This window comes from Ascaphus truei, chromosome 7, assembly GCF_040206685.1.
Source record: "Ascaphus truei isolate aAscTru1 chromosome 7, aAscTru1.hap1, whole genome shotgun sequence".
NCBI lineage: Eukaryota > Metazoa > Chordata > Amphibia > Anura > Ascaphidae > Ascaphus > Ascaphus truei.
In genome coordinates this window covers 33,602,592-33,622,920 of record NC_134489.1, presented here as the reverse complement: position 1 = coordinate 33,622,920, position 20,329 = coordinate 33,602,592, and the positions used below count along the sequence as shown (strand labels likewise).

General features: G+C 47.8%; 1 protein-coding gene across 2 annotated transcripts in view; it reads left to right on the top strand.

Moving 5' to 3' along the window:
- ADAMTSL4 (ADAMTS like 4) overlaps window positions 1-13,579 on the top strand; it is a 176,249-nt gene extending 162,670 nt beyond the window's left edge. The window contains exons 10-18 of one of the 2 annotated variants that reach the window (XM_075607592.1): window positions 338-446; window positions 1,005-1,253; window positions 1,609-1,738; window positions 3,592-3,796; window positions 5,272-5,445; window positions 6,639-6,812; window positions 8,047-8,226; window positions 9,719-9,863; window positions 11,836-13,579. In XM_075607592.1, the coding sequence (XP_075463707.1) occupies window positions 338-446; window positions 1,005-1,253; window positions 1,609-1,738; window positions 3,592-3,796; window positions 5,272-5,445; window positions 6,639-6,812; window positions 8,047-8,226; window positions 9,719-9,863; window positions 11,836-11,975 (1,506 nt within the window). In that variant the 3' untranslated portion in view covers window positions 11,976-13,579. Of the gene's footprint in view, window positions 1-337; window positions 447-1,004; window positions 1,254-1,608; window positions 1,739-3,591; window positions 3,797-5,271; window positions 5,446-6,638; window positions 6,813-8,046; window positions 8,227-9,718; window positions 9,934-11,835 lie in introns of both variants that reach the window. The other variant, XM_075607593.1, reaches the window with a different exon arrangement.
- The last annotated feature ends 6,750 nt before the right edge of the window (window positions 13,580-20,329 follow it).

The following is a 20,329-nucleotide window of genomic DNA, read 5'->3' as shown; positions in this document are numbered from 1 at the left end:
GAGGAAGGGGATGTGACTTTGTAAATGGTTGCTATAGAAACAAAAATGCTCATTACACTATAATACATTAAAAATGTCTTTAAAATAGTTTTTTTTTTTAATTCTACAAATATTTTCTCATAGTACAGAACTGATTTATTTAAAAAAAACAAAAAAACACATGTAGGATATTGGTTGGTCTGCAGCTTTAAGCATAAGCGTTGTATAAAATCAAACCTTGCTTGATTACCATGCTTTGAATGACTTGGGGAAAAAGGCACAGGCCAGCAACTTTTTACTAAGTAAAATCCTGCACAATACTCAGTGAATGTAGCATTACATGGTCTGTCCCCCACAGATGATATTTCAGCAGGATAACCCCGGGGTCTGGTTCCAGTTCTTCATTTCGTCCCCTGTAAACCCTGAGAACCGCGGACACCCCTCTCACATCCCGCGGCAGGATTATGGTGAGACACAGACTCTTTCTTCCGTGTGAGCAGCAAGCAGCTGAAGAACGGCACAGAATTCTGCAGGGTCCCATATGGAATATAATGGGAAGACGGGTATCACACAGCGACGTATCAGCGTCTGTTTAAGTGAATGGAAGTTGATACATCGTTAACTGTGCATTACCCCGCATAAGGGGTATAATAGCTTTAAACACAATGTCTTCCGTGCATCTAAGTGCATTGGAGTCAGTGCATCAGCAACTTTGTATTACCAGTTTCTCATGATATTGATATTTCCCTCAACATCAGTATATTAAAGAACAGGCGATGTGCGTCTTATTATAATGGGATAGTTACATCGTAGAGGAGGCTGAAAAAAAGACATGCGTCCATCAAGTTCAACCTATGCTAAATTTAGACAACAGATACTTTATCCTATATCTATACTTACAGTGTCAAATGTGTCACGCGGGATGTGCCAAACTCTTCCTTTTACGCCTGCTGCAGTTGCTTTTTCATGTTGTTACCCCATGTTTCACTATGATACCCATCAGCGATTGTCCACTTTGTCCTTAGGCGCTTTAAGAATGATGTCTTCCAGTGATCCTCTTCCACATCCAGGCTCTCGGGGTTATCCTCCGGATGACCGAAATCAAGGCTTACTCCCCCAAGTGAGAACACCTTCAGAAAGACCTGCTGGCACCCTGCAGCGTAACATCCGCGTCCCACCGCTCTCTGCGCCCCCCGTGCATTACTGGCCCGAGCAGGCGCCGTTTTTCTGGAAACGAGTGGGTAACACGCAGTGCTCTGTTACTTGTGGGAAAGGTAAGGACGAGGCCTCGGCACTATTCACTACTCACAACCTCGTTGCTTTTATTGTAGTTTTACTTCATATCAACTACCCAAGTTATACATCTGCTGTAAAAAGGTGCAATTCTACAGCAGAAATGCATCAAGTAGGAGTATAAATCTCAGTGGCGTGTTCCACCAGCTGACTTTCCGATCCATTCATTAGTTTAACAGTCTGTGGATACAGACATATCACTTACACATGACCTAAAGCTATGTACGCGTGATGTTTGCAACAGTGTACAATCCTTCACTAGATCTAAAACACGGTGTGATTTCACAGAGGGTACCTGCCACTCATACCCCCCTGTTGTCTCTGCTCTTGCTGTAGGCTTTTGGTACCCCGTTTTCCAGTGCGTCTCTAGAAGCTCCCTGGAGGAAGTTAGTGAAGACGAGTGCGATATGGCAACAAAGCCATTCCCCGTGGAGGAAGCCTGCAACACCCAGCCTTGCCCAGCTTTGTAAGCACCAACATGCACTTGTCCCTGACCGTCTGATCCACCAAGCTGCTGCCAAGATTAGATAGGTAGTAGATGACCTCCATAACCCTTCCACTGTCTGTGGCAGCGAAAGGGTTAAATTCCATGGAGGCACATCATTTCCAATAGGAACACAATTTCTTCAAGAAGGAATTTTCAATAAAATACAAGTTATAAAAAAAAAAAAAAAGAAGGGATATTATAAATGACTCTGGGGGTAGACAGTACGTTGGCTATAGATGTGATCCCACAAGGAGGATCGTTTCTTGAAGGAGGAAATCTCATGGAAGTGTTCAGAGGATTGAACCCCATTGGGGATGTAGAGGATAGACTATACCCCATTGACTTCCCTTTGGGGATGTAGGGGGTGGACTATACCCCATTGACTTCCCTTTGGGGATATAGGGGGTGGACTATACTCTATTGACTTCCCATTGGGGATGTAGGGGGTGGACTATACTCTATTGACCCCTTTGGGGATGTAGGGGGTGGACTATACTCTTGACCCCTTTGGGGATGTTGTCCAGAAGTGTCTGAGGTAGAAAACAATCAAATTGAGAAGCACACTGCGCAATGTATGGTTGATTGAGCGGTCTTACTGCTGTGCTTATGTCTCCCTCTAGTGGACATTTTCAATTCTTTCGGGCACCATCATGGTAATATAGGAGCATTTTTATTTCCAGTATCTAAAAGCTGCATCTAGTTTTTAGGGGGGAAAGGTTACTTATACTTGAGATTTTTTAGATGATGGGTTAAACAGTCAACATAGAAGAGACTGATGTCAGAAAGATAAAATACTGTTAAAACAATTAGAAAAATAATTAGCAGATTCTAAAAAGAAACGTCAACATGGAATGTGCACATCAACCTAACCAAACAAAGCTAGGAGGAGACGTGGTGTGTATTCAGTCTGACATCCAGTACGAAGAACGACAATAATCTCAGCAATTCCCGACTTGTTTGAGTGAAAGATGTGATTTATTGCAGCACGAAAGCCATGTGCTTCATAATGGTGCAGTGTGACAGAAATCCCCCCCGCCCCCCCATAAAAATCATACTACTTAATCATCATCATCTAGAACAGAGACATCGGACAGCTTCTGGTTGGCATAGTTGTTGTCCCGAAGCGCTCAGACTATTGCAAAGTACATAACTTCCTAATTCACTCACTGGGTTTTACAGAACGCTTGGGAAGTGAATCGAGAAGTTTCCGGAGGTGCTGAATACATCGGAATAATAGTCATAAGAAAATCATTTCTTACACAAATAGAATGCGTTTCGAAAATGAATATGCAGCCAGCTCTGTGGTGGAAAGTAAAGCACAGATGCACTGCTCATTCTAAAGGGGCCAAGATAATTGACACAACCATATATAACTGCGGCAGTATGCTATCGGTTATGGATCAATCCTAATTATTGGCAGAATAACCTCTTTGTGCATCGCTCTGTAACCCTGCCAGCTAAGGACATATGTAGTGATTGGTTTACAAGTTACAGTGTTAGTGTTGCCGATATCAGGGGTGGCCAACTCCAGTCTTTAAGGGCTACTTCAGCACAGGTGGTGCAGTCAAAGAGTGAGCCCCTGAATGAGCCACCTGTGCTGAAGCAGGCATATCCTGAAAACCTGACCTGTTGGTGGCCCTTTGAGGAGTTGGCCACCCCTGGCTTATGTGATTAACAGGTCCATTGTTCCCAGGACAACTGTGTGTTTCCATTAGAGTCCCCCATGTGTGAGACACCCGGGGTGAGACAAATGAATGAAGTCTGGGACCTTTGCTGAATAAGGCAGTCTAATAACGCTAACTGTGACCCTCCCCTTCTCTGCCCGGCCCCAGCTGGGATGTAGGTGACTGGTCAGTCTGCAGTAGAACCTGCGGCGCAGGGATACAGCATCGTCAGGTCCTCTGCCGGCAGATGTACGCCAACCGAACCACCATGGTGCACCCACAGAGGTGCGGGAACCTGGTGAAACCCAATGTCACGCAGACGTGCCAGCTCCGAATCTGCAGCAACTGGGAGATCCAAACCAACTGGAGCACGGTAAGGACGTCGCTTGCGGTGATGCGTACACTAATAGTGCCGCCTACTTGACCTGTGTTGGCGAAGGGTTAAAGTAGCACTACACATTGAGTCGTGGGCACACCTCCATACCCTCCCACCCCCAGCACAGAGAACGTCAGAGGAACAATTATACTGCGGTTTGGTTCCTTCCTCTACATTCCACATATATCTGCTGAGGGAATGTTACTCTGTGTGGCTGGCACGGTTGTGTAGTGTGTGGCTGGCACGGTTGTGTAGTGTGTGGCTGGCACGGTTGTGTAGTGTGCAACACTTTACACTCCCACATCACGCTGCTTGAACAATCACTTGTAGTGGTTAGAAAGTAATAGCTCAACATTACCCATAACAATAGTTATTCCATCAACGTAGCCTTCACGGCCATGCCTGGTCCTATATGAAACTTTCTCCAACATTTGACATGCTCTCAGCTTGGCCGAAGATTTTGACACTGCTTATTCTTCAAACCCGTCCCCGGTAACTTTGTAATTGTTATGAAATATACCCGATATATCACAGTGGATTCAGTTTGTTCCCGTTGTAGTTATGTATCCAGGTGCTGGGAGCTTGTTCTGTGCTTTAGTCCTGTTTATGTATCCTCTGGTAACATCGAATCCTCCAGGAGTCGCATCATTCTTAATCATGTGTGCAAACGGCAAAGAAGATGAATCAGATAGTGATAAACCTCACTTACCATAAAGTAAGAGTATCAGTTCATAGGAGCAGTAACATTGAGTGTTTCTCAACCACAACAGTGTTCTCAGTTTCACACCCACTTCAGCCTCCAGCTGCTTCTACAGAACTGCGATGAGCTTCTCATAAGCAATCCCCGCTTTGCACTTTATTAGAGGCAATCCAAGCGATTTTCCTTTTTTTTTAACATCGGATTGAGTAGGGGATTCCCTGAGTTGAAATTAATGGGGATCAGCTTCCTCTGTTAAAAAAAGAAACCCCATTAATTTCAGCTCCGGGAGACTCTGCTGTCGGAGATACTTGCCTCCATAGCGGGTGCTGGTAGCTGTTCCTCTCGGTTAGCAGAGATCATGTAATGGCCGCTTTTCAAAGCTCCCGCGCCCTACGGGCCAATAGGAAGCTGTGACATCATCCGGTGCAGCTTCCAATTGGCCCACGTGATGCAGGAGCTTTAGGCTTGCAGGAGATACCGGCAGTCCCTTCAGAAGTAAGTATCTCTGGAAGCAGGGGGTCCCCAGAGTGGACATTAATGGGGTTCAGCCCTGCTTTATGCATATGGCAAAAAAAATGCCTGCTTAGATTTCTCCTTTAAAGACTCTACAAATTCCTAATTATTGGCTTTTCACTGCATGGAAGTCTCAGATTTAAGAGAGGAGCACTAAATAATGTCACAGTAGCATAATTTTACCAACACAAATCCTGTAATATGACTTTCTGTCTCCTGTCCCATGACCCTGTGTTTGCGTGTGCTGTCGGATCCACAGTGCTCTGTCATGTGTGGCCTCGGACAAAAGACCCGCCACGTACGCTGCATCAGCAACCAAGGAGACCTTGTGAGCGAGGGCGAGTGCAGCAACCGCCTGCGTCCCAGAACAAATGAGGCCTGCGACATGGGGCCATGTGTCCGGAGCTGGTTCCACAATGACTGGAGTTCCACGGTAACGCCTCTCAGCTGTTTGATTACTCTACGTGGCTTGTAGACACAAAGGATTAGGGCAGGGGTTCTCGACTCCAGTCCTCAAGACCACCACACAGATCAAGTTTGGAGGCTATCACAGCTTCAGCAGTGGGATAGCCAACAAATCTGACCTCGTGAGGGGGTCTTGAGGACTGGAGTTGAGAACCCCTGGGTTAGGCGTATGCGCCAATGAGCACATGCTACCAGGACAATATGTCACGTGGGAAAGGATAAATCCATTGCCTGTGTTCCTACACATAACTGTATGTGTTGTACAATGCAGCACGTTTCTTTAGCAGCAATGGGGTTAATACATTAAAATACCTTCATTTCCATCCCTGGAAATTCAATTTCCTAACTATTTCAGTCAAGGGTGCAAGCAGCCCTACTGGTCCCAGGAAAGGGAAGGTACTTCGTAGACTGTGATATCTTTTAATGGACCAGCATACCAATCGTACAAGACTTTCTTGTGCATCAAGTTTCCAATACTGCAGAGGTCCAAGAGACCTGTATTGCAGTAGTGTACCCCTACTGTAGTTAACCGATTCTCATTTTTATGCAACCTAGAAAGAAGATAATTTGTCAGGATTAGTAGCCATGTTGGTCCTTTTTTTCCCGTGTAGTAAGGTGACAGAGAAGGAGCGGATAGTACGATACGTTTATTGGAGCAACTGATAGCTGCCTCAGTGTTCAAACCTTAGTGTGCTTCATCGAGTATGGTCAATATGAGGGTGTGGCCAATGTAAAGGTATGGTCAATATGAAGGTATGGTCAATATGGAGGTATGGTCAATATGAAGGTATGGTCAATATGAAGGTATGGTCAATATGAAGGTATGGTCAATATGAAGGTATGGTCAATATGAAGGTATGGTCAATATGAAGGTATGGTCAATATGAAGGTATGGCCAATATGCTTAACCTGATGAAGAACCCTGTGCGGTTTGTAACCTATTAACTACTGTATCAGTTGGTCCAATAAAAAGGTATCATACTACCTATGCCCTCCCCCCACCTCTGTTACTTTACTACTTGTCAGGATTTGAACCTATAGGTTATGTATAGTACTTGTGGGATCAGAAGTGGCATGTACAGTACTTAGCATGGAATTTCAGGTACATTGAAGGTTCGAGCTTCCCTTGTACATTGTGACTCCCGCTGTGTCCCCATCCAGTGCTCTACGGAGTGCGGAACAGGCATCCAGAGGCGCTCCGTCCTCTGTCTCTCCAGCTCCTCCACAGACGAGTCCAAAGAGAGCTGTGTGGGAGCGAAACCATCAGATATGCGGGTGTGCAACAGTGGGCCATGTGAGCGCACAGTGCTGTGGTACACGGGCACCTGGAGCCAGGTAAGCAGGGCCACACTATATATGTTTATCATGCCAGCTGCTAATGCCACGTATGGCAGAGATTTACTAACAGTGTGTTTCAAGTGCTAGAAAGTTCACCAATGTGGATACAACTAACTTATGTTTGCTAGGCTCAGACTTAGTGGTGTAACTCGCACAAAGTGTACAATAATGTCAGCAAGACATGATAAAACCCACGGTCACCTGCGCTTAACTCTTGTGTTGCTACGTAAAACCATTGACAATAGTATTGCAGACACACGCATGGCACATGTTTCCGTTCTAAGTAACACCACATCAGCCTCTCCGGAGTGTGTCCCATTGCCCCTTCGGGAGCACACGTGAGGCTGATGTTCCATCTCTTCTGCCTCCTTATGTAACTTGAAAGTTTCAGAAACTGAAAGAGAAAACTTGTATGATTTGCATTTCATATGGAAGTCAAATGCAGGAAGACTAAAAGGAACTCTGCAAACCAGAGGTTCTCAATGCTAGTCCTCAAGACCCCCCCCCCCCCCGTAACAAGTCAGGTTTTAAGAATATTCCTGCTTCAGCACAGGTGTCTCAATCAGTCATTGCTTCGGCACAAATGGCTCAATCAGAGGCTCAGTCAAAGACTGAGTCGAACTCTTCGACTTAGCCTCTGATTGACCCATCTGTGCTGAAGCTGGGATATCCTGAAAACCTGACCTGTTAGGGTGGTCTTGAGGACTGGCGTTGAGAACCCCTGCTCTAAACGTTGTAAATTTAGCAAAGCAGAATGGACCACAGCAATCTGTTGTTGGCAGCATCATTAGTGGTGCAGATCTATCCCTTGCAGGATCAAACCTTACAATCCGCGCACCCATGCATTGTCTCGGGGCCAGGTGGACCTAATGCTCTGATGATGTTTCCACACACATGCATTGTCTCAGGGGCCAGGTGGACCTAATGCTCTGATGATGTTTCCACACACATGCAGTGTCTCGGGGCCAGGTGGACCTCATGCTCTGATGATGTTTCCGCACACATGCATTGTCTCGGGGCCAGGTGGACCTAATGCTCTGATGATGTTTCCGCACACATGCATTGTCTCGGGGCCAGGTGGACCTCATGCTCTGATGTTTCTGCACACATGCAGTGTCTTGGGGGCCAGGTGGACCTCATGCTCTGATGATGTTTCCACACACATGCATTGTCTCAGGGGCCAGGTGGACCTCATGCTCTGATGATGTTTCCTGTTTTGTGGTTTCCGTAGTGCTCCGCAGATTGTGACGAGGGATCCCAGAGACGGGATGTGATCTGTGTGAGCAAGCTGGGCCCAGAGTTTAACGTTACAGACCCTTCCGAGTGCTCCCACCTGGAGAAGCCCCTCGCTCTGCAATCCTGCAACGTGAGACCCTGTGGCTCCCGTTGGTTCTCCAGCCCATGGAGTGCTGTGAGTGACACTATAATGTGGAAGTTGCAGGGAAGAGCAATGTGACAAAGCAATCCAATCATGATACCTTTATAACACCAGTGACATATACCATCTCACAGGGACATGGGGGACACATCTGTCACCCCATCCTTTAGAAACATCATGGTACCTCTCATATCCCTACCTCAGAAAGATCAGGAACACATGGTACCTCTAACCTCTGTCTACAGAGACATGGAAAACACATACTTCTAACCACCTCGTAATACAAAGGATATCAGGGACATGTACCGTTCACCTGCTCTTAATGCACAGAGATCAGGGACACATACCTCTCACCCCCTCCTAATACACAGACATCAGGGACACATACCTCTCACCCCCTCCTAATACACAGACATCAGGGACACATACCTCTACTTGTTACACCCCTCCCGCAGAGACACATACTTGTTACACCCCTCCCGCAAACACACATACTTGTCATACCTCACCCGCAGACACGTAAGAGACACATGCCTTCATACCCTGTCACAGAGACATGAGGGGGACACACCTTTTACCTTTTTTTTTGTATAATCTTTTTTTATTGGAGATCTTACAATCAAACATACATCTTATGTTTCCATCTTTTGTCACATTAGTCTCTGCAGCTATATCTGTTTGTGTCTTTGTTTCCATGCTCCTATTGTTGCAATTTCCGGGTGGGGTTTAACTTTAACATAGTAACAAATTGACCGTATCTTGTCAACCTTCGTTACTTTCAACTCCGCCAACAACGGCGAGTCCAGTGAGCTGTTTGATATCCAGTCCTTTCCCCTAAACACTGGCGGTTTGTCAGCCCTGACTCTCCCTGATCTCCCATCTCCCCCTCCTCCTTTCCTTAGGTTTATAGACCTCCTGCTTGCCAGCTTGTTTATCTGTCGCCTTTGTGTCCCCCGTCACTTTATATGCATGGTCTTCTCTGCCTCCCTCCTGGTTCTCTCTTTAGGCCAATCGCTTTGTTGTGTCGACTTGATCTGGTGACAAACAAATGCTTCAAAGTGAAGGTCTCCTCTAGGACAGAGGTACTAAGTAGTGCTCTACTCACACGTTCATACTGCAATTCTTCATTTAGTGTGGCACCCAAGAACATGATGGAAGGTCCATCTGGGACCTGAAACGTGGTTCCTCCTCTGTTCTTGGCTGTCACACTAATTAAGAATTACATTATGAACTTGTGAGCAGAGCTCTACTTTGTATCTCTGTCCTAGAGGAGACCTGCACTTTGAAAAATGTGGTTGTCTATGTTGTGTTGGCTGCACAAGCCGGATTCTCCTCGCCTGAAACTATTTCCAATCACTTTGGAACTGTACTGTCTACTTGTTCAGGTGCCCACTTGTATCCCTGTGTTAATCTATGCCTGGGTTTACTGGCAGATTTGGGCTTGAGTTTTGTTGGGGGGTATCTCTTGATCAGCATCTCCCGATATAGTTGCCATTAAGTACGTGTTGCCTTATTTTCTCTCCAGTGCTCCCAGTCCTGCCTTGGCGGTGTTCAGGCGAGGGAAGTGAGGTGCCTGCTGGCTGACAAAAGCTTCAGCCAACTCTGCGATCTGGACACCAAACCGGATGATAAAAGAGTATGCAACACGCAGCCCTGCTCCTCTGAACTAGGTGAGGGGAGCGAGGAAGCAGACCGGCTGTGAACCTCCATTGCATTTCAGGCCTCTCCAGCAGCAAAGAGGTTAATAACCAACAATGATTGCTATACAGTGCAAGGAAATGTCAATGACAGCCAAGAGCCCATAGCCCATAGCCCATGTCACCGGATTGCAGCTGTATACTGCCCTTGTAACTGGGCTGACTGCATTGCATTCAAATATTTAAGCTGGGGATACATTTCACAAACAAAATAACTTTGAATTTAAAATGATTGCTATGTCCTCTCTTGTGGGGAATTAGAAATCGTGATTCCTCAATGATCTCTCCCCCCCTCCCCCCCGGGGTACTTCTGGGACAGCACAGACCAGCGAAACGCAGGTCTGCAGCGCGTTCCACTTCTAGGGAACCTAATGAGTGAGATGTAGTTGGTTTGCATCGAAAAACCAAACTACGCCTCGACATCTTTGGGGTCATTGAAATGGCCTGGCCCTAAACGTAGCACTGCTGGGTAAATATGGACCACCGTCTGCACACCAACCTAGTAATATGGTTCAGAACTAGAACTATGCTATCTTGTTTTATATTGGGAATCCCAACGGTTGTGATTCTGCGTCTGCAGTGTTATATATAATTTATAACAGAGAAACAAAAGTGTTTATTCAAATATATATGTAAAGCCTCAATACACACCCTAATATAGCATTTATCAGAGGGCCTTCTGGGTATTTTTCTTTGGATAGCTTAGCTAGGTGTTCATGGATTTGGAAAAAAACTTTTTTTAAACTTTTTATTAAACATTTATTTTATATATGTATATTTTTTGGGGGGGGAGGGGAGTCTTACGAAGATGAAACATAGAATACATGATAAGGGGAGTGAATAAAGGAATGAAGGATACATTATCCAGACATATATCTGAATGCAATATAACAATGCGGGACACAGATTGAGACAATTGCAGTCCCAGGGGTAAAGGACCATATTTACTCAGCAGTGTTCAAGTCAACGGACTGTAAGGTGTCTTCCAACGCCGGAAAGTGCCATGACCGCAAAAGGCTGCTTAGTAGACATGGGCGATAGTGTTGGAGTCGTATATACTATTGGTGAGAAGAACACGGCCCAGTCCTTGGAGGAAAATTTGAGCTGAAAAAGTCGAGTCTAAATTCCCAGTAAAGAATTCATATAATCATAATGAATCATGTTAGTAATGGCCCAGGAGTGGGAAAAGGTTATCCGCGGGCACCATATTCTGTACAACACCTTCAATTCTCCATGGTAAATAAAAACAGAAATAGCCCCGTTAGTCCAGTTGCGATAGTACTTGAGTACTTCAGTATTAGTCGATGCCTTTTTTATTTGGACTAAAAATTGAGGTTATAAGACAAGCTTTTGAGAGTTCTCCTCTCCTCCTCGGGTCACAAAGCTGACCTGAGGAAGAGAAGAGAACTCTCGAAAACCTTTTTATATTTAGGGTGACCAGATGTCCCGTTTTAGCCGGGACAGTCCCGTTTTTATGGGCTCTGTCCCAGTTTTCTATCCCGCTGGCGAGCGCCAACTGCGCATGCATGAAGAGCACTTACTGACTGCTCATGCGCGATCTGCAGTTGCTGGCAGCTCATGTGCATGAGTACGACCTGGCAAGCTCAGATCACCGCGCATGCGCACGAGCAGCCGGCAAGTGCAGATCGCACATCCGCAGTCGGCGAGCGCTCTTCGCGCATGCGCAGTCGGTGAGCGCTGACTGCACATGCGTGAAATATGGTCACCCTATTTTTCAGTCCAAATAAATACTGAAGTACTCAATTACCCTGCTCCATTGTAAATACGAACCATATCCTATGTTGTATTTAGCTTAATTCTATGTGAACAGAATATAACTACTGTATACGATATATATATATATATAGATGTTCCATTAACTAAGGACGCGTCCGACCTCGAGTATCTGTCCTGACTAATCTTGATCTCTCTTCTTCTCGTCCAGACGCAAACTGCAGGGACCGGTATCACAACTGCGCCGTGGTGGTCCAGGCCCGGCTCTGCGTCTACTCCTATTACAAGCTGGCGTGCTGCGCTTCCTGCACTCACGCCCTGCAGCGGCCCAGGGCCCAGGAGAGGCGGTAACGCCACAGAGACACGCGCCCGCCTCCACGCGCCTTCCTTCCGCCTCACCAGAGTCTATATTTTATATACTCAGAAGAGCCAGTATTTACGATGAACGCCTTTAATGCTGGTGGGGCCAGTGTGCAGCAAAACCGCGGCCGGCTCTTCCAGCGGCAAAGGGGCGAGACACGCAATGGGGTATTTGGCGGCCTCAGGGGGGGGAAGTCCGCTTTCCCAGATCCTTTTACGGTGCTACATAACAGAATTTGTTTAACCCCTTCCTGTTCCACTGTGACTGTGGTTTATATGCTAAGACACTTGAGAAGTTAGGTGATCGTCAGATAATCAAACCCTTGGATGGGGAGGGAGGGGGGTCTCACAGAGCGAGCCAGCGCTCACGTCACTGTAACAATCAGGTGTTGGAAGAGTTAGCGTAGAAATCCTCAACTGTTTCACTGTCGGACAAAGCAACGTGAGTGTAATGTCCGACTTGTGTCTTTCTATTTGTTTCAGTGTGTGTGTGTGTGTGTGTGTGTGTGTGTGTGTGTGTATACACACACACATGTACATACAGATGTGTAGAGCAAAGCAATATCTATATACAGTGCGTGTGTGTTTACACACAATTATATCTTTGTGTATGTGAGTTGTCAGTATGTGCAGAGCAGTGTATTTGTCAGTATGTGCAGCACAATGTCTGTACAGTATGTATGTGCAGAGCAGTGTATCTGTCTTTCTGTATGTGCAGAGCAGTGTATCTATCTTTCTGTATGTGCAGAGCAGTGTATCTGTCTTTCTGTATGTGCAGAGCAGTGTATCTGTCTTTCTGTATGTGCAGAGCAGAGTATCTGTCTTTCTGTATGTGCAGAGCAGTGTATCTGTCTTTCTGTATGTGCAGACCAGTGTATCTGTCTGTCAGTATACGCAGAGCAGTGTATCTGTATGCATGTGCAAAGCATTGTCTGTATGTATGTGCAGAGCAGTGTATCTGTCTATGTATGTGCAGAGCAGTGTATATCTGTATGTGCAGAGCAGTGTATCTGTATGTGCAGAGCAGTGTATCTGTATGTGCAGAGCAGTGTATCTGTATGTGCAGAGCAGTGTATCTGTATGTGCAGAGCAGTGTCAGTAAGTTTAGGGCAATGTCTGTGTATAGTGCTGTCTCTGTAACATGTTGCTGGCCCCTCTTGCAGAGAAAAGATGAAAGTATTAACATGTTTATATGGAGCTGTCAGTGTGCACTGCACTATACAGTACATACAGATGTGACATATTATATGGCATTGAACTCCATGTTTACACAACATGCAAACTGTTCCATAGCTCTCCTCCTCCTGCAAACGCTCTGTAACTGTGAGGCTGTTCCCTGTGTTATTCCTGTCATTCCTCTGGGTATACAGGACTTGGGCCCAAACCCACAGGTATCCGTTAATCCCGTGGTAACAACGGGACGTCCGCTAAAGCCTAAGCCCTTATTTCCCCTGAGGTTAACGCCTGTCCACAAAGCCAATTATATGCAAAAACAACGGTTGTTGTATTAGCGTGCTATTTAAGTAAAGTCCCAAATCACTCATATACCTCCTCAAACACACCTTTAAACATACCCTTGAGCGGTAACTGTGCACGACACAGAATACACCCGGGATACCTGGGATGTATGCTAATTTGGATATGCAAATGATTGAAATGTGCATATATCTCAGGTAGGGTTGCCAGGTTTCCAGTATTGAACCGGACTGTCCTGTATTTGGACACTGTCCAGTAAAAAATGAGAGGTAATACTGGACGTGTATGTGTATACCGGTATTACCTCTCTGGACATAGTGACCTGACCGGCTTGGGGGGCCGCGGGATTTCCCCGAGCAGGGAGAGATCAGGGCTGGTGCTAGCCGGTTGGGAAGCTTCCTGCATCCTGATTGACTGCTGTTGGGTAATGCAGCCAATCAGGAGGTGGTGTCAGGTCCTGGAGGTGGGGAAAAGGAGAGGAGGATACTGCATGGAGCAGAGAGGTGTGTGTGTCTCGAGCGCATCGCCCCCTTCACCATTGTGTCCAGTATTTTTGGAGAAGCCGCCTGGAAACCCTAATCTCAGGTGTGTTCAGTTTCATACACAGGTGTGTTACAAGTGACTTGGGAGTACACTAAACAGGCTCCCCCTCCCACACGCCCCCTCTAGCAGAGCCCATATGTCAGGGTGTACATGGGAGTAACGCCATCAGATCCCTGCTGTAACTGTAATGGATCTCTGCAGATACTGTATGCGTTGTGAGGGGGAAGACCTACTTTGCATCTCATTGGCACTGGCGGCCGTTATAGTTCAACGCAAAGCCCTTTCAGGCCAAAAATGTGACTTAACCTGATGCTAGTGAGCTGTGAAGATGCATGTTAATGCCAGGGGTTCTCAGCTCCAGTCCTCAAGACCCGCCCTCCAACAGGTCGGGTTTTCAGGATATCCCTGCTTCAGCACAGGTGGCTCAATGAGTCTCTGCTTCAGCAAAGGTGGCTCAATCAGTCCCTGCTTCAGCACAGGTGGCTCAATCAGTCCCTGTTTCACAGGTGGCTCAAACTGTGCTGAAGCAGGGATATCCTGAAAACCAGGGATATCCTGAGTCATCCTCCCCCCAACAGGTGGGGTTGAGTCTTTAGGACTGGAGTTGGGAACCCCAGAGTTAATGAATTTAGCGTCTCGTTAAGTTAATAAGGGCCCCCCGTGGCTCTGGGTCAAAGTATTTGTATGCTAAATGTCACCGTACAGTGTGTTGACCCACCTGGTCCACGACAAGTTCACATCCTCAGCACCACAATACAGGCCGGATGGATCCTGGCCCACAAAGCTAGCAATCTAATGCGTACATCAGGGGTCTCAAACTCAGTCCGCAAGGGCCACCAACAGGCCAGGTTTTATGGATATCCCTGCTTCAGCAAAGGTGCTCAATCAGTGGAAGACTGAGCCACTGATTGTGCCACCTGTGCTGAAGCAGGGATAACCATAAAACCTGGCCTATTGCTGGCCCTTGAGGACAGAGTTTGAGACCCCGGATGTACATGGAACAAGGAGCTACGGGTGGATTTGGGTTTGTTCCGATGGTATGCCACATAGGAAGCTATTTTCCTTAATTCGCATCACACACCGTTCCATGCGGTGTAAACACGTCAGTATTGAAAGCAGATTGTATTTTAAAGTTTAGCCAAAGGAAAAAAGAACGACAAGAATATCAAGACTTATTTTTTTAATCTATTCTTCAGAGTTTCCAGATTATATTCCTGCTGTTATAAATCTCTTTGGTTTTCCTTGTAAATCTTAATTTATTTTTTAAGAAAATGAAGATTTTATGTTACGATGTTTTTTTTTTTTCTTGTTATTTTGTTTTTTTCTTCAGGAAAGAGATTGTAAAAAATATTATTAAACATTTTTTTTTGAATAGGACTTGGATTTATTTTAGTTTTCATTTATTGCTGTTGCTTGTATTTTAAAGAGCTATGTGGCGGTCTTGGGACCCTGCAGTGCATTGTGGGGAAAGTATCTAAGTATATATAAGTAGAGACCACCCCCTCCAGCTCCCCCCTCCGGTCGGGTGGAAGTTGTATCCTGGCACCGACAGGAGGAGGGAGTGCGGGGCCCCCCAAGGCCCAAAGTAGATGCCTTGCCCGAAGGCCGGCCCTGCCAACATTACCCCGCCGTAAAATTGCGTAAGAGAATAAAACCCAGCGCTTCTAACTAAGCCGAACAATTTCATATTTGCAGCTCTACCCAAGAAAAAGCATCAACCTCTAGGCTCAAATGAAATGCTGTGAGAAATGTGGGGAGCGAGAACTATTAATCATTTTAAAAGTGCTCAAAACCGCAGGATAGCAGCCTCTCCTCCCGCCTGAGGTAGGCATATGGGGGGGGGGGGGTGGGGGGGAGATGATGTGAGATCCAGGGTGGCGGAGGGTAATGTGGAGGGGGTGGGTGGTGTGTGAAACAGGGGGAGAAGGTGGTGTGAGATACAGGGGGAGTGGGTGATGTGAGATGCAGAGGGGGAGAGTGATGTGAGATGCAGGGTGGGCAGTGATGTGAGATGCAGGGGGGGAGAGTGATGTGAGATGCAGGGGGGGAGAGTGATGTGAGATGCAGGGGAGGAGAGTGATGTGAGATGCAGGGGGGGAGAGTGATGTGAGATGCAGGGGGGGGAGAGTGATGTGAGATGCAGGGGGGGAGTGATGTGAGATACAGGGGGGAGAGTGATGTGAGATACAGGGGAGGAGAGTGATGTGACATACAGCGGAGGAGAGTGATGTGAGATGCAGGGGGGGAGTGATGTGAGATACAGGGTGGGGAGTGATGTGAGATGCAGGGGGGGAGTGATGTGAGATACAGGGTGGGGAGTGATGTGAGATTCAGGGGGAGAGTGATGTGAGAACTGCCAGGGGAAAGATGCAATGATGTCCCAATAAAGCAAAGTCCCAGTTCTTTTAGGGGAAAGCTACAACTCGCATGCAGTAGCTATATTGCCGATACTGGCGTCCTTGTGGGTGGGGGGATGACGTCCGGCACCTGATGTATCATAAAATGTGATCAGGGGGTGGGGATACGGATCTGAGGGCTGGCATATATATATACACCCAAAATTCTTCCCTCCTAATTTCTATCCAAATGGGCTAATTACCTTCCAATTATACACAAATCTAATATACATGTAGCAGGTTACCCTCCCTTGCCTCCTCCCTGGCAGTGGTCCCGTGGCGCGGGAGGGTTTGTGTGAGTTGTGTGGTCATGTTGTGTTGTGGTGCAGCTACATACAGATGGAATATGTGGAGGCGGGGGCCATCTTGTGGCTGGCGCCACCGGAAGAGAAGGTCCTGTCGTTCAGGATTTCCTCCACGGATTGGAGGCGGCATACTCAGTCCTGCGAAGGGAGAGGTAGTGTCCAGGGAGCTAGTCAAGCCCCTGGACTAGGCCAGACCCAGCCCCACAGGCCCCAGCTAGTTCCCTTACACCGTAGCGGAGTATTGTAGCGCTGGCCAGTAGCAAGGGACCTGCCCCTTAGTGTGTGGAGGAGAGAACCAACGACGCAGATGGAACCGCAGCGGAGGATTTCCCCAGTCCTGGTGAAATGGCCACGCGGTGCTACCGGAAGTAAGGAGAGAGGGGATTGTGGCGGAGGCCCTGCATCGCGGGATTACAGATGTGGCCTATCTAAGGAATACCCTGGTGTGAAGGTACCCACGTGGACCAACACGACACGCGGGAGGTAGCGCTGCCCTCAGACTTACGTTGGGTGCTCCCTTGATGGACACCTTGCACCTCTGGGAGCCCAAGGGATATTGTGCCCTGATATACAGTCAGGGGGACGGGGACGTTACTGTTCTTATTGTGTGAACATTAACATCAATGGTGGTCCCCCGAAGCACTGAGGGTACTGTGGCACCAATACCCCTGGTGTCCTGTCCCAGTAAGTCCCACCCAAATGTGAGGTAGCGCTACCCCTGTGAAACGTTGGTGCACGTGCATACCTTCCTGGGCACTCCTGTACCCAGGTGCAGCAGACGGATCAAAGATCCGTCAGGTCCCACACCGCGGGGCCTCCGACACCAATCCCCTCACTCCTTAGGGTACCAGACCGCCTCGTAGGGTGAGCTGGAGGGGCTCACCGGAATGTCTCAGAGTCCTGTGGCCTGGTCCCAGACGGCAGTGCGTCGTAATCTAGTGTAAGGGGAGCATCCCTATATGGGGCCTTCCCTACAACACTTCACTGAATTGGCTCAGGGCCTAGGCCTAGTCCAGGAGGCACTGCTCCCTGGACACTACCTGTTCCCTTGTTGGCTCCCATGCGACTGACATGCGGGCTCTAGTCCCGTGGAGGATATCCTCCTTACTCTCTTCCTGTTCGGGGCCTTCGCGCATGCGCATTCTACTCGCAGCGTCACACTCAAGATGACCGCCGCATTGGCCAGGTCCTGCGCATTCACAATTTAGCCTGCGGCGCCACCTTCAAGATGGCCGCCGCACTCGTCGCGCGTTCTGCGCAAGCGTGATAACTTTACAAATGGCCGTCTGTTCCACTGGAGCCCCGGAGCAGCTCCCTGACCCAGTGGCAGGGTATGGAGACCCTGCAACATCCTCCCCCTGCTGGAGAATTCAACGTTCCCGCTTGAGAACAACATACAGGCTTTTATATAATGGAAAATGCATAGCACAACTCATATAATAAAACACAGCATAACTGGTACATACTTAAATGGCATTCAACACCTCAGTTAGAATCACCATAATGGAGGCTAGATTACACCGAGACGACTGCTGAGATTCATAGTGGGGTGCCCCTAACGAATCGTAAGCCACCCTCATTGGAAGGCGTCGCGGTCTTTGGCTCCGACAAACTTCTTCAACTTCTTCATAGTCAGAGAGGCCACCGTCGGCTTGGGGCCCCAGCCCTCTAAAAGAGTGAATGTCATTAACACCCTTTGGGGTGATGATAGGACTTTTTGGGTCCAGAGAACGACTTGTTGAGGCCACTGGAGTGGGTACCTGACTGACAGGGCCATTATCCGCTTCTTCTTATGGTGCGGCCCACCAGTTTCCATGGGCATTTGCAGAAGTACCTTCCATTGGATCCTGGTTTTCTTCCACAGAGGCTTCCGGGAACCCGCTGGAATCTTCCTGTTCCTTGGAGGGCAGTATGGGCTCAGGCTCACTTACTCCCACTTGAGGGATTGGTAACAAATGATCCGATGCCAGACTCTTGTCCGCCCCTCCGAATTCTTCATGCGATAGAGAGGGAGGCCATGCCTCTGCGACTCCACCTCGAAAGGAGCCTCTCGCCATCTGTCGGACAGTTTGTGCTTCTCCGGTATTCCTAGGTTCCGCAGGAGAACCGTATCTCCAGGCTGAAGCTCCCGATACTGTACTTTACAGTCGTACCTCCGCTTGTTGTTCTGATTTAATTTGGCAGTGGCTTCTTACACACAGACCCCACATACTAGCCGCCTGGCCCCCCCAAGCCAGCCCTGTTTGAATACCAAATGGAAACCCTGTATTTCAGATGGGGTTGCTTTTCTCATCTCGCTTTTTGATTTTCACGTGAAGTTCAGGAACGATGCCTCTTCTTTCTTTTGATTTTTGGGTTTCTTTCCAAGTTCTGTATCTAGCTGTTCAGGTTCCACTGATGCCCATCAGTGTAGCAGCAGCGTCACAGCACTCCAAGCAGCGTGGCTGCAGGAACAGGCTGTTAAGGTCCATTCCAACACTGTTATTACTGGCGCTTGCGTCTACGTCCTACTGAGATAAATGCGAAATCCACAGATTTATTATAGGCAAGAGCTGGGCAGCGCTTATATTCTCTTGGGTTATAATCATCACAAGCAAGTAATACTGGGGGGTTCTGAACACGAAAATGACATTTCAGTGATTGAGACTCCATTGATGTCTGAGAGCACGGTGAGTGAAGGCTGGCTTTCAATAAGTGAGACTCATTGAGAATTAGTGAGAGCTAAAGATGAGTCTATTAACAAATCAACAAGGCTTTGGAAAAATAAACTTTTGGGCCAAAAGGCTGGCAAAATAGCTACTATTTATGGACAAGTTTACAGGGGCGGGGGGGGGGGGCATTATGTTGGTATTTGTAAGAGATAATGGTATTAAATAGATTGGTACCTATTCTGCCATCATGTATCATAATCCTTCTTCTTCTATGGCGCCTGCGGCTGATCTGCTTCTGGGCCGCGGGACTTTGCTTTATGTTACCAGTCTGGAAGCAGGAACAGTTTGACTTCTGATTGGAGGGCACTAACAGTCAGGTTATATACTCATTGGCAAGGCATGGCACAAAGGGCGTGGCATGCCCCATAGGAATGGCGTGAAGGCCGTGGCATGCTCCATAGGAATGGCCCCAATGGGTGGCATGCCCCATAGGAATGGCACCAAGGGCGTGGCATGCCCCATAGGAATGGCACCAACGGCGTTGCATGCCCCATAGGAATGGCACCAAGGGCGTGGCATGCCCCATAGCAATAGCACCAAGGGTCTGGCATGCCCCATAGGAATGGCACCAAAGGCGTGGCATGCCCCATAGGAATGGCACCAAGGGCGTGGCATGCCCCATAGGCATGGCACCAAGGGGCATGGCATGCCCCATAGGAATGGCACCAAGGGCGTGGCATGCCCCATGGGAATGGCACCATAGACCTCCATAGGGAGATAGACATCCATAGGGGGCGCCAGAAGCCTCTCTGCTAGCAGGGATCGCGTAATGGCGGAGTTTCAAAGCTCCCGCACCCTGCCGGCCAATAGGAAGCTGTGATGTCATCACGTGCAGCTTCCTACTGGCCACCAGGGCACGGGAGGTTTAAACGTTGCCTGAGGTACCGGCAGGGGGTCCCCGGAGCTGAAATTAA